This window comes from Bufo gargarizans, chromosome 5 (assembly GCF_014858855.1).
Source record: "Bufo gargarizans isolate SCDJY-AF-19 chromosome 5, ASM1485885v1, whole genome shotgun sequence".
Lineage (NCBI taxonomy): Eukaryota > Metazoa > Chordata > Amphibia > Anura > Bufonidae > Bufo > Bufo gargarizans.
The window spans coordinates 448,678,535-448,691,782 of NC_058084.1; the positions used below are offsets into that span (position 1 = coordinate 448,678,535).

General features: G+C 46.9%; 1 protein-coding gene across 1 annotated transcript in view; it reads left to right on the forward strand.

The window, feature by feature from the left end:
- NSUN6 (NOP2/Sun RNA methyltransferase 6) overlaps nucleotides 1-13,248 on the forward strand; it is a 54,029-nt gene that overhangs the window by 33,766 nt on the left and 7,015 nt on the right. The window contains 2 exon segments of the mRNA XM_044295051.1: nucleotides 5,608-5,689; nucleotides 6,840-6,959. Coding sequence (XP_044150986.1) covers nucleotides 5,608-5,689; nucleotides 6,840-6,959 — 202 coding nt within the window.

The window sequence follows — 13,248 nt, forward strand, 5'->3', positions numbered from 1 at the left end:
CTGTGTCCGGTGTCTCTGCCCTCCATCATGTCTGTGGGTATGTCTGTTTTTCCAGCGGGTACCTGTGTGAGAGCTTTTTCTCTGTAGCCTGTAATTGATGGCTTGGTGTATAGGGATGTATCCACCTGAATATTTCAGATAGATACTGTGCCATTATTTGCTCCACATTATATGTTACTTAGGGCCCCATAACTATATATTGACTCTCTTCAGGGTTATGCAGTGAAGTGAATATCACAGTTACCTGTAGTTGTTTTGTACCAGACACTATCTATCTCGTAAATCACCTCACTGCATATTGTACATACATCTTACATGTATTCCAACTGTTTGGCGGGTTATTGAGACACCGGCGGGGGGGGACTACGGCATCCAGGTTGTTTTGCTGACTGTTCTCCAAATTAATTCTGTGAAAATGTCTTATGAATTTTTGATCAATTGATGACATAATAAAGTATTTATATTTTTATTGGGCATTCTATGGTTGTTCTTTAGCAACATTTTTAGGTTTACTTGTTTTGGATAATGCAGGTAATTTTTGGGGAATATCTCAGGAACAGTACGTCCTAGAGAGCTGAGACCCCCGCAAGATTTCTTTCCACGTAGCAAGGGATGTGTATACCAAGTTTCGTTGAAATGGATGGTTGCGTTTTTGAGTTTTTGCTGAACATATATTTGTCCTATATATATGTCCTTTTTTATATACCGTATCTTTCGCTTTATAAGACGCACTTTCCCCCCCCCCAAAAGTCAGGAGGAAATGGCCGTGCGTCTTATAAAGCGAATACTTTGCTGGCCGCTATGCTGCACAGCGCGGCCAGTTAAGTATCCGTGTGGAGGGAGGAGGCGGGGACACTCATGGCGGGCCCCGGTGCAGTAACTCTAATACACCGGCCCCGGTTAAACTGAGCCAAACGCCGCCTGTCTCTTCATTCATAAAGTGAGATAAGCAGGCAGGCGGCGCATGAGAGGGAGCTGGGGCAGGCGGCTCATGACCGAGGGAGCTGGGGCAGGAGGCGCATGAGGAGGGAGCTGCGGCAGGCGGCGCATGACCGAGGGAGATGCCGGTCTGCGCCGTCTTAATGCTTTACTTACGGTACTACAGTAAGTACCGTACAGAGCATATACAAATACATAAGATTGAATGTTTAACAGTTGCGGGGCCCGGTGTATTAGAGTAAAGTCACTGCACCGGGCCCTGCCATGAGTGTCCCCGCCTCCTCCCTCCACACAGATGCATCTGATGGGGGATCTGTAGATGACACTTATGGGGATCTGTGGATGACATAAGTGTCATCCACAGAGCCCCATAAGTGTCATCCACAGATCCCCCATCAGTGTCATCCACAGATCCCCCATCAGTGTCATCCACAGATCCCCCATCAGTGTCATCCACAGATCCCCCCTCAGTGTCATTCACAGATCCCCCATCAGTGTCATTCACAGATCCCCCATCAGTGTCATCCACAGATCCCCCATCAGTGTCATCCACAGATCCCCCATCAGTGTCATCCACAGATCCCCCATCAGTGTCATCCACAGATCCCCCATCAGTGTCATCCACAGATCCCCCATCAGTGTCATCCACAGATCCCCCATCAGTGTCATCCACAGATCCCCCATCAGTGTCATCCACAGATCCCCCATCAGTGTCATCCACAGATCCCCCATCAGTGTCATCCACAGATCCCCATCAGTGTCATCCACAGATCCCCCATCAGTGTCATCCACAGATCCCCCATCAGTGTCATCCACAGATCCCCCATCAGTGTCATCCACAGATCCCCCATCAGTGTCATCCACAGATCCCCCCTCAGTGTCATCCACAGATCCCCCCTCAGTGTCATCCACAGATCCCCCATAACAGTGCGTCATTCACAGATCCCCATAACAGTGCGTCATCCACAGATCCCCCATCAGTGTCATCCACAGATCCCCCATCAGTGTCATCCACAGATCCCCCATCAGTGTCATCCACAGATCCCCATCAGTGTCATCCACAGATCCCCCATCAGTGTCATCCACAGATCCCCCATCAGTGTCATCCACAGATCCCCCATCAGTGTCATCCACAGATCCCCCATCAGTGTCATCCACAGATCCCCCCTCAGTGTCATCCACAGATCCCCCCTCAGTGTCATCCACAGATCCCCCATAACAGTGCGTCATCCACAGATCCCCCATAACAGTGCGTCATCCACAGATCCCCCATAACAGTGCGTCATCCACAGATCCCCCATAACTGTGCATCATCCACAGACCACCATTAGTTCAAAACCTACCAAAAGCACACCTTTTGGTTCAAAATATTTTTTTCTTATTTTCCTCCTCAAAAACCTAGGTGCGTCTTATCATCAGGTGCGTCTTATAAAGCGAAAAATACGGTATATACCGTATTTTTCGCCGTATAAGACGCACTCCCCCCCCCCCCCCCCCAAAAGTGGGGGGAAAATAGCAGTGCGTCTTATACGGCGAATGTAGCCGATTTTGCTTAGTTTTCATTGATACACCCGCCGCGATGCCGCGCGGCGGGTGTATCAGCTGTGAGGGAGGAGGGGCTGGGGGCGGCATCTGCATTTATAATGACAGCGGGGCCCGTGCAGTGACTGTATTCTACTACACGGGCCCCGCTTACTGTATAATCATATCCCTAATAGTTAATTGTTGTGTGCACTGCATGTAAAAGCATAATGAGCGATAATGATGAGCGCTATTACTTACAATTAGAAGCGCTCGCCGTTCGGAGCAGAGAGGAGGCAGGCCGGGAGGACGGGCGCTGGCAGTGTGAGTTATACGTCACGCGCCTGCGCCGCCTGCTTCATGAATGAAGCAGTCGGCGTGGGCGCATGACGGATGACTCACCCTGCCAGCGCCCGGCCTGCCTCCTCCCTCCTCTCTGCTCCGAACGGCGAGCGCTTCTAATTGTAAGTAATAGACAGCGCTCATCATTATCGCTCTGTGGATGACACATAGCATAAGATGCTATATATGTGTCATCCACAGATCCCCCCCATAACTGTCATACACAGATCCTCATAACAGTGCCATCCAGAGAGGATCCCCAGAAGTGTCACCCACAGATCCCCCATAACAGTGCGTCATCCACAGATCCCCATAACAGTGCGTCATCCACAGATCCCCATAACAGTGCGTCACCCACAGATCCCCCATAACAGTGCGTCACCCACAGATCCCCCATAACAGTGCGTCACCCACAGATCCCCCATAACAGTGCGTCACCCACAGATCCCCCAGAACAGTGCGTCACCCACAGATCCCCCATAACAACAGATCCCCTATAACAGTGTGTCATCCACAGATCCTCCATAACAGTGCATCACCCACAGACCACAATTAGTTCAAAATATTTTTTTTCTTATTTTCCTCCCCAAAAACCTAGGTGCGTCTTATACGCCGGTGCGTCTTATACGGCGAAAAATACGGTAGATTCATTAATAATTAATAGGGCTGTTTCTATTTTTGCAGATGACACCAAACTTTGTAATACAGTCCAGTCTATGGAAGATGTTAATAAGTTACAAGCTGACCTGGACAAACTTACTGTTTGGGCCTCCACTTGGCAAATGAGGTTCAATATAGATAAATGGAAAGTTATGCACTTGGGGCTAATAATCTGCAGGCAGCATATGTCCTTGGAGGAGAAAAACTGGGAGAGTCACTTGTTGAGAAGGATCTGGGTGTATTAGTAGATCATAGACTAAATAACAGCATGCAATGCCAGTCAGCTGCCTCTAAGGCCAACAGAATTTTGTCTTGATGTAAAAGTGGTGTGGACTCGCAGGACAGGGATGTAATATTGCCACTATACAGAGCGTTGGTGCGGCCTCATCTGGAATATGCAACTCAGTTCTGGGCACCAGTACATAGAGAGGACGCACTACAGCTGGAAAAAGTACAGAGGAGAGCGACTAAACTTACGGTAGTTATGAGCAAAGATTAAATGAACTGAATTTGTTTAGCCTTGAAAAAAAACGTCTAAGGCTACTTTCACACTGGCTTTCCGTTTGTGAGATCCGCTCAGGGCTCTCACAAGCGGCGCAAAACGGATCAGTTTTGCCCTAATGCATTCTGAATGGAAAAGGATCTGCTCAGAATGCATCAGTTTGCCTCCGTTCCGCTTCCATTGCGCCCTGACGCCTGACGATGTGGAGGCAAACGGATCCGTCCTGACACACAATGTAAGTCAATGGGGACGGATCTGTTTTCACTGACACAATAGAAAACTTATCCGTCCCCCATTGACTTTCAATGGTGTTCAAGACGGATCCGTCTTGGCAATGTTACAGATAATACAAACGGATCCATTCTGAACGGATGCATGCGGTTGTATTATCTGAACGGAAGCGTTTGTGCAGATCCATGACGGATCCGCACCAAACGCGAGTGTGAAAGTAGCCTAAGGGGGGACATGATTAACAAATATATAAACGGACCATGCAAAAAATATCAAGGGAAGCTATTCTGTGTTAAACCCCCTCACAAAACAAGGGGCCAATCCCTACGCCTGGAGACGAGAAGACTCAGTTATAAGAGGCGACAAGCATTCATTACAGTAAGGGCTCGTTCACACGAACGTGTGCTGCCCTTTGCCGTATTGCGGATCCGCAATACACGGGCACCGTTCCGTGTGCATTCACTTCGATGGGTCCGCAAATCTGGAGATGCGGAACGGAAGCACGGAACGGAACACTACTGAAGCACTACGGAGTGCTTCCTGGGGTTCCGTTCCGTACCTCCGCACCGCAAAAAGATAGAACATGCTCTATCTTTTTGCGGAACGGAGGCATCGCTGACCCATTCAAGTGAATGGGTCCACGATCTCCATGCCGGCGGCCCCACGGACTGGTGGCTGTGCATTGTGGACCGCAAGTTTGCGGTCCACAGCACGGGCTTCACACGTTCGTGTGAACGAGCCCTAAGGGCTGTGAATCTCTGGAATAGCCGCAGGAGCTGGTCACAGCAAATACAGGAGATGGAGGTATGTGGGGGTATCTTAGCACCTCTCAGGCTGTGTTCACACTCCGTAGGTAGTTTAGTGGCAGGAACCCATGCCACGCTGGGATACCTTGACGGTGGCGCAAAAGGGCTCCGTTGTGTTCCTGCCTGGAATACATTGGCTAAAGTCTCAGTTCTAAACATCAGCCTGAGGGATTGGCCACTACTGTCAGTTGCATATCATTGTGGTGCACCTTTCGCAGTGATTTAAATACAGGAGATTCTTCTTTGAAAAATTTAATGAGCGCCCTGATTGGTTGGAATTGGTGACTCCTGCACTGGTCTCTTGCATTAGCGCTGATGCGTCTTCACAAGGTTTTCCGGGAGACGTCACTGTGCCTGCATGTAGAAGTAAGATTTCCGAGCTCGGGCATCATCTTGCTGGGGAATACTTACAACTTATTTTATTTGTCTTTGGTTTGTTAAAAGAAGGTCATACCCTGGTGGGGTACACGGCTCTGGGACCCATTTTCAAGACGGTGTATATTAGGAAGTATGGAAGCTCAATCAGCCAACATCAGATTTGTATATATAGGTTTACAGCTTACAGCGCCTGTTAACCCTTCTTCTTCTTCTTCTTCTCTTTCATAGGGGAAAAGGCATCAGAATGACAGAACCTGTGTACTTAAGTCCGTCTTTTGATAACATCCTTCCAGGATACATTTTCTTGCAGGTAACGCTCACATACGTTTAATATTGTACTAGACCTAGCATTCCCCCTTTAGACATTTGTGGCATATCTACAGGGTCCACCATAGATGCCTGATAGTTGGGGTCCAAACATTGGAACTTCCACTTGGCTCCATGCACACGACCGGATTTATTTTGCGATCTGCAAATCACAGATCCGCAGTGCATGCGTATTTTGCAGATCCATGCATTCTGGACAACAAAATGGATACGGTCATGTGCATGAGGGCCTAAGTGGAAGATCCAAATGGCACGCGACCATATTTTCCAGTTTGCAAATTGCGGTTCCGCAAAATACCAATACCGTCTGTGTTGCATCCACAATTTTGGTGGATCCATTGATTTCAGTGGGTCTGTCGTCCGCATTTTGTAGACATATTTAATCTTTTTGTGGAACGAGCATATAGACGCGGAAAGCGCATGGATGATCCTTGTGCTTTCCGCATCCGTATGTCCATTTTGCAAAAGGATACTACTACATGTCCTGTACCTGGCTTCAAAATCCGGATCCGCCGACACATCACAATACGACCGTATTTTGGGTTCCGCAAATTGCTGATCTGTAAAATCCAGATAAGGCCCCAATATACCGTCGTGTGCATGAGGTCTTATTGGGAGGAATGGGATCAGGCCTAGCTTGAAGAACTGGGGGTCAGGGGACTCCTCTTCTTGTGATAGGTGAGATCCCGGAGGAGGGACCGATGCTGTATTTATTGCACTACCTGTCTAAGGTGTGAAATTATTTTAGGTTTCATATATTCAGATAAAAAAATGTATATATTCCCAAATTAAAGACACCCCCTGAATCCTCCCGACATGATGCAAGTGCTGTCCTCAGCAGTCAGGTGTCTTTATACTTCAGCCCCCCTCCCCTCCCCTCACCGCATGCAGCCTCTCAATGAGAAAGACATTGCAGCCGCATCCCCCTCCTCCCTTTCTTCCATCTACTATATTACTCTAGGGGTCTGATGATGATTCTCCACATGCACAGAGAGCCTCCAGGCGGGGAAAGGGGAATTACGGGTTTCTAGTACAGTCATATGTGCCAAAAACTAAAGGGGTCAATTAGGGTAATAATGGAAATCGGCAAGAGGGATTTGAATTTCTTTTTTCTATCCTATATCTGTTCATAGAACTTACCGTCTGCGGTTGTCAGCCATGTTTTGAATCCTCAACCTGGTGAACGGGTGTTGGATATGTGTGCTGCTCCTGGAGGGAAGACCACTCACATTGCCACCCTCATGAATGACCAGGTAATCTGTGCTCTAAGGGGAGTAGGTCCACATCCATATAGGAATCCCAATTACTGTGGGTCACAAAGGAGAAGGAATTATGAATCTGTTGAATATTTGCTGATTGATAGAGGTGTTGAAATTCCTTATGATATGATATATGTAATATGTGTAACATCAGGTCTTTCACCACCCACATAGTTGATGGCCTCTCTTGTCTGCACGCCATCTTCCACCTTTTCTGGCTTGTTTTGGATTTTGCATGTCTTTCCGCATTCTTTGCATTTTTCCTGTTTCCATATATAAAACAAGTCGTGTAGTGCAGGGATCAGCAACCTCCGGCAGTTGTGAAACTACAACTCCCACCATGCTCCTTTCACTTCTGTGGGTGTTGAGAGAACAGCCAATCAAGTATGCATGATGGGAGATGTAGTTTCACAACACCTGGAGCGCCGGAGGTTGCTGATCCCTGGTGTAGTGTGACGAGCCAGCATATTACATATCAAATGGAAGTTCCTTTGACCCCTTCTGTAGAGTAGCCAATGGATTTGTTGTCAGACAGAGCTTTAAAGTGCAAAAAAATCCCCCAAAGTAACACAAATCCAAATATTTTGTATCCTTCTATTTGTAAATACCCACATAATACGCAAATCATATCATCTAATGGCTCTTTCACACTTGCAGCAGGATGGATCCGGCAGGCTGGTCTCCCTGTCGGATCAGTCCTTCCGCTGTTCTGCTGGACCACCGCTCCGTCCCCATTGACTATAATGGGGACGGGGGCTGAGCTCCGGCGGTGCACGGCGAAAGCCGCCGGACTAAAAAGTCGGACATGCAGGACTTTTTAGGGCTCTTTCACACTTGCGGCAGGACGGATCCGGCAGGCTGGTCTCCCTGTCGGATCCGTCCTTCCACTGTTTCGCCAAGCCGCCGGACCGCCGCTCCGTCCCCATTGACTATAATGGGGACGGGGGCTGAGCTCCGGCGCTGCACGGCAAAAGCCGCCGGACTAAAAAGTCAGACTTTTTAGTCCGGCGGCTTTCGCCGTGCACCGCCGTGCTGCACCGGATCTCAGCCCCCGTCTCCATTATAGTCAATGGGGACGGAGCGGCAGTCCGGCGGCTCGGCGAAACAGCGGAAGGACGGATCCGATAGGGAGACCAGCCTGCCGGATCCGTCCTGCCGCAAGTGTGAAAGAGCCCTAAGCTAAATAATGAATGGCATAAAAAGGAGTACTGCGATAAACATAAAAGTAAAAGTGTACACTGATGTTGCTCTGTGCAGTCAATTACCTGCTTGAGGTCTTCTGTGGACTTAGGAGTTGCCGTCCTTATTTCCTGCTACTTGGTATTCCTTTCTGTTGGGATGTTGCAGAGAGCATCCTCTTCGTTCACCATCTGACACCAGCGCTGCTCCGGCCGGCAGCACGCGCCTTCCGGGGAACCTGTGAGAAACCACTATTAGTGACGTCAATGTGGAAGATACCTAAGCCTCCGTAGGTCAAAAAGCATCCAACGCATTTCAGAGCCTGCCGGGCTCTTTCGTCAGGGATCTGCAGCATCCCAACAGAGAGGAATACCAAGTAGCAGGAGATGAGGACGGCAACTCCTAAGTCCACAGAAGACCTCAAGCAGGTAATTGACTGCACAGAGCAACATCAGTGTACACTTTTACTTTTATGTTTATCGCAGTACTCCTACAAGTATCTGAGAATACTCCTATTTTTTATATTGGACTCTGACAGGGCAATTTTAGTACACCCTTCAGACTACAGGCCCTACAACGAAAAGGGAGAACTAGTAAAAAAAACTTAAAGCTCTATATTGGGAGCGCTATTAAATTTGACACCCAGCGCCGGTATCTCATATCACCCATACGGGCGATATACGTTTGTAGTATTGAGATTACAGCCTCCAGTCTTCTTCTGGATAGGAGAGCCCACTCTACCATAAAGCCCAGATTGGTGGAGTGCACTGCTGCAGTGATGGTTGACCTTTTGGAAGTTTCTCCCATCTATTCACAGGCTCTTTGGAGCTCAGCCAGAGTGACCATTGGGTTCTCAGTCACTTCTCTTACCAGGAGGAGTCCTGGTTGGTCCAAACCTCTTCCATTTAATAATTATGGAGGCCACTGTGCTCTTTCAGAACTTTCAGTGAAGCAGAAAAAAATGTTTTTGTCCCCTTCTCCAGATCTGTGCCTCCACACAATCCTGTCTCTGAGCTCTACAGGCAGTTCTTTCTTCCTCATGGCTTAGTTTTTGCTCTGATATGCATTGTCAGCTGTGAGACCTTATATATACACAGGGCAGCAGGGCAGTGTCTTTTCAAATCTGGTCCAATCAGCTGAGTTTACCACAGGTGACTCCAATAAAGGTGTAGAAACATCTCAAAGATGATCAAGAGAAATGGGAGGTCCCTAGAGCTAAATTTCTTAGCTTCATAGCAAAGGGTCTGAATTCTTACATTCATGCAACATTTTAGTTTTTCCTTTTTAAGGCTACTTTCACACTAGCGTTCGGGTTTCCGTTCGTGAGCTCCGTTTGAAGGAGCTCACGAGCGGACCCGAACGCAGCCGTCCAGCCCTGATGCAGTCTGAATGGAGGCGGATCCGCTCAGACTGCATCAGTCTGGCGGCGTTCAGCCTCCGCTCCGCTCGCCTCCGCACGGACAGGCGGACAGCTGAACGCTGCTTGCAGCGTTCGGGTGTCCGCCTGGCCGTTCGGAGGCGTGCGGATCCGTGCGGATCCGTCCAGACTTTCAATGTAAGTCAATGGGGACGGATCCGTTTGAAGATGCCACAATGTGGCTCAATCTTCAAGCGGATCCGTCCCCCATTGACTTTACATTGAAAGTCTGAACGGATCCGCGCAGGCTACTTTCGCACTTGCGCACTTGCAAATTTTTTTAAAGTTATTAATGCAGACGGATCCGTACTGAACGGAGCCTCCGTCTGCATTAATATGAGCGGATCCGTTCAGAACGGATCCGCCCGAACGCTAGTGTGAAAGTAGCCTAAATGTGCAAACATTTCTAAAATTCAGTTTTAATTTTTTGTATTAAGGGGAATCATAGGTAAAGTTGATTTTATTTTATTTAAATTTTAGCACAAGGCCACAACTTAGCAAAACGTGAAAAAGTGAAAGGGTCTGAAGAGGTTCTGAATGCACTGTATATATTTTTTAAAGCCAGGGAGAAGACGATTTGGTAAATCTCACGAGAACAGGCTACGTGATCGAGTACTATACAAACAATGAAACAAATAAGCATTATTAGCATTGCCATGACCCAAAAAGCCTGAACTATTAAAATACAAATGTATTTATCCAGTATGGTAAATGCCGTAATGTGAAAAAATAAATAAAAAAATTGATGTTTTCTTTTGTAGTTTCACCTCCCAAAAAATTTAATAAAAAGTGATCAAAAAGTCATACACACTGCACAATCGGATCAACAAAGTACAGATTTCCCTGCAAAAAAAAAAAATAGCCCTCACACAGCTCCATAGCAATAACTATAAAAAAAAGTTATGGGGGTCAGAATATTGCGATGCAAAGAAAAAAATAATTTCCCCCCAAAGTTTTTCAGTATTTATTCAGTTTTTCTTTTCAGTATTAAAGCATAAGAAAACCTATATAAATGGAGTATCGCTGTAACACGAAGAATGAAGGTAACAGGTCAGTTTTAGCACATAGGAAACGGCGTAAAAACAAAACCCATAAGACTGTGGCGGAATTGCGTTTGTTTTCCAATTTTACCCCATTTCTATTTTTTCCCCCCAGCTTCCCACTACATTGCATGCAATAGTAAATAGTACCATTAGAAAGTACAACTTGTCCCGCAAAAAACAAGCCTTCTAATGGCTATGTGAATAGAAAAATAAAAATGTTATGACTTTGGGAAAGCATAGAGTGAAAAACAAAAATGCAAAAAATGGAAAGGGTTAATGGAGATGTGGAGTTGTAACTGGTTGTTGTGACCTCCTCTCCTCCAGTCTGCTGGGTCCCGATGGAGGCTTATTGTGTCTTTGCAGTATTTGTAATATAGACCCTTCTTAACCCCACGGTGACTGTCTCCTCTGAGAATACCCTGGTAATTTATTCACTGTTTTACATACACAATGACTAAATCAGGGTGAATGTTCCCATACTAACGCAGTCATCTGTCTAAATATACCTCCATGTCCCCGTGATCCCTGCGGTTTGGTAAAGCTGCACACTAAATAATTAGCGGAGTTTATTTGTGGTGATTATATCCTTATGAAAAACAGCAATTAACATTTTACTGGATAGCGCAGCGTGCAGTTATTGTTTTGCTGAGCTCATTTCATCCACGTCGTGTCTCCTCAGCCAGGCCGATAATGAGGTAAGCGTACGGTATTCAGCCGCTGTGGTGAGACAGTTAACCATTTGCAAGCATATCCTGATTTATGATTTTAAGAAATTTATCTTTTAGCCTATAACTCTCTCTTTTATCTGCCTTTTTTTTTTTTTTTTCTCCATCCCATAGTAACATAGTTTGTAAAGCTGAAAAAAAGACATACGTCCATCAGGTTCAGCCTGTTATCCTGCATAGTACACATGAATGCATTACATTTTGTAATATACTGTGTTTTTCGCTTTATAAGACGCGTTTTTTTTTGCGGGGAAAAATTGCAGTGCGTCTTATAAAGCAAATACTAGTGAGTGCTTCCATTATGGACTAGTATGCAGTAGGTGCGGGCAGCGGTGACTGCAGAACTGCGCTTCCTGGTCTTCTTCATCCACCATGACGGCTACCATAGAGATTGACCCTTGTCCTCTATAGGGGCAGGAACACAGAGTTTAATAGGCCACCACCCACTCTCACCTTCCGTTTTTTCCTGTCCCTATGGAGCACCTACACAGAGCACCTCCTGTGGGAGGTATTGTTTTTAGTGGAATCGTTCGGTTCCTGGTTCGGATGGAAAGGTATGGTTCCTATCTCCCTCTGCCCTCCTGCAGTAGATTCCAACGCTGGCCAGAGGTGTAGCACACGAGGGAACTCGTCCCGGTTATCGGGGGCCTGCTTTCCCTCCATGACCTCTGTGAGGAAGCAGGCCGGCATCGATACCTGCTGCAGGTCCAGCGCGCAGGCACTTCCGGGTGGGGGCGGAGCTAGGCAGCAGTGGAGAGCGCGCGCGACAACGAATGACGTCAGACGCTGCACGGAGCATGAAAGAGCGGCATGTTCGAATTGCTCCTACCTCCACTGTGAGTCCTCTTCAGCTCCAGGAGACATGTCTGCTCCAGATACCCCAGCAAGCCACATGAAATCGACGGATCATCCCTCGGCCACTCCAACAGTGAGTTACCCTGTGGGGAATAAGAAACAAATGTTTCTTTTTCTAATGCCTGTCTAATGCATAGTTGCTCCTCTCTTATAGGGACAGAAACGCAAGATGTGCTACTTGTGCTAAAAGGCTACAGGAAGGTTATACTAAAAAACTCTGTCAGCCTTGTATTAATGATCTGGTAAAAGAGGAGCAGCCGTCTATCCTCATGGATGTTAAGTCCATGATACAGAGCGAAATTAAGTCCTCCTTGGCCTTGCTTAAGTCTGTTTCTTTACCTCCGCCCAAAAAAAAATGAATATCAATTCCATCCTCCTCTGATGCTGAGGACATGGACTTGGGTGCCTCCGCCTCAAGACAAATTGATGATGACGACAACTTGTCTGAGGGTGAAATTGTGGAGGATGCAAGGAAATTTTACTTTTCATCTGAAGACATTGACGACCTATTGGGAGCCGTACGGGCTACTATGGGCTTCGAGGATGTCCAAAAGCCCAAATCGGTTCAGGACGAAATGTTTGGGGGATTAAGAACAAAGAAATCTAAAGTCTTTCCCGTAAACGAAAACATAAGGGACATGATCCTAGACGAATAGAGTGATCCTGAAAAGAGGCTGGGAGTCTCTAGAGAATTTAAACAAAGATTGTTGTTTGACCAAGCTGAAACAAAAATCTTTAACGAAACACCAAAAATCGACGTTCAGGTCACAAAGGTGGTAAAAAAGACTTCCCTCCCATTTGAGGACTCTTCACAATTATCTGAACCGATTCTCTGCTACGTAAATTTTGGTAGACTTCCATGTTTGGTATTAAGACCAACATATCAGCGACATCAGTTGCCAGAACTATGTATATCTGGCTTAATGAGCTTGAGAATCACTTAAAAAACAAGACTCCCAGAAATCCTAGGTTCCATCCCCCTTCTTAGATCCGCCACTGCCTTTTTAGCTGACGCCTCAGCGGAATCTGTCAGATTCGCCGTGAAGGACGCAGCTCTATCAAAC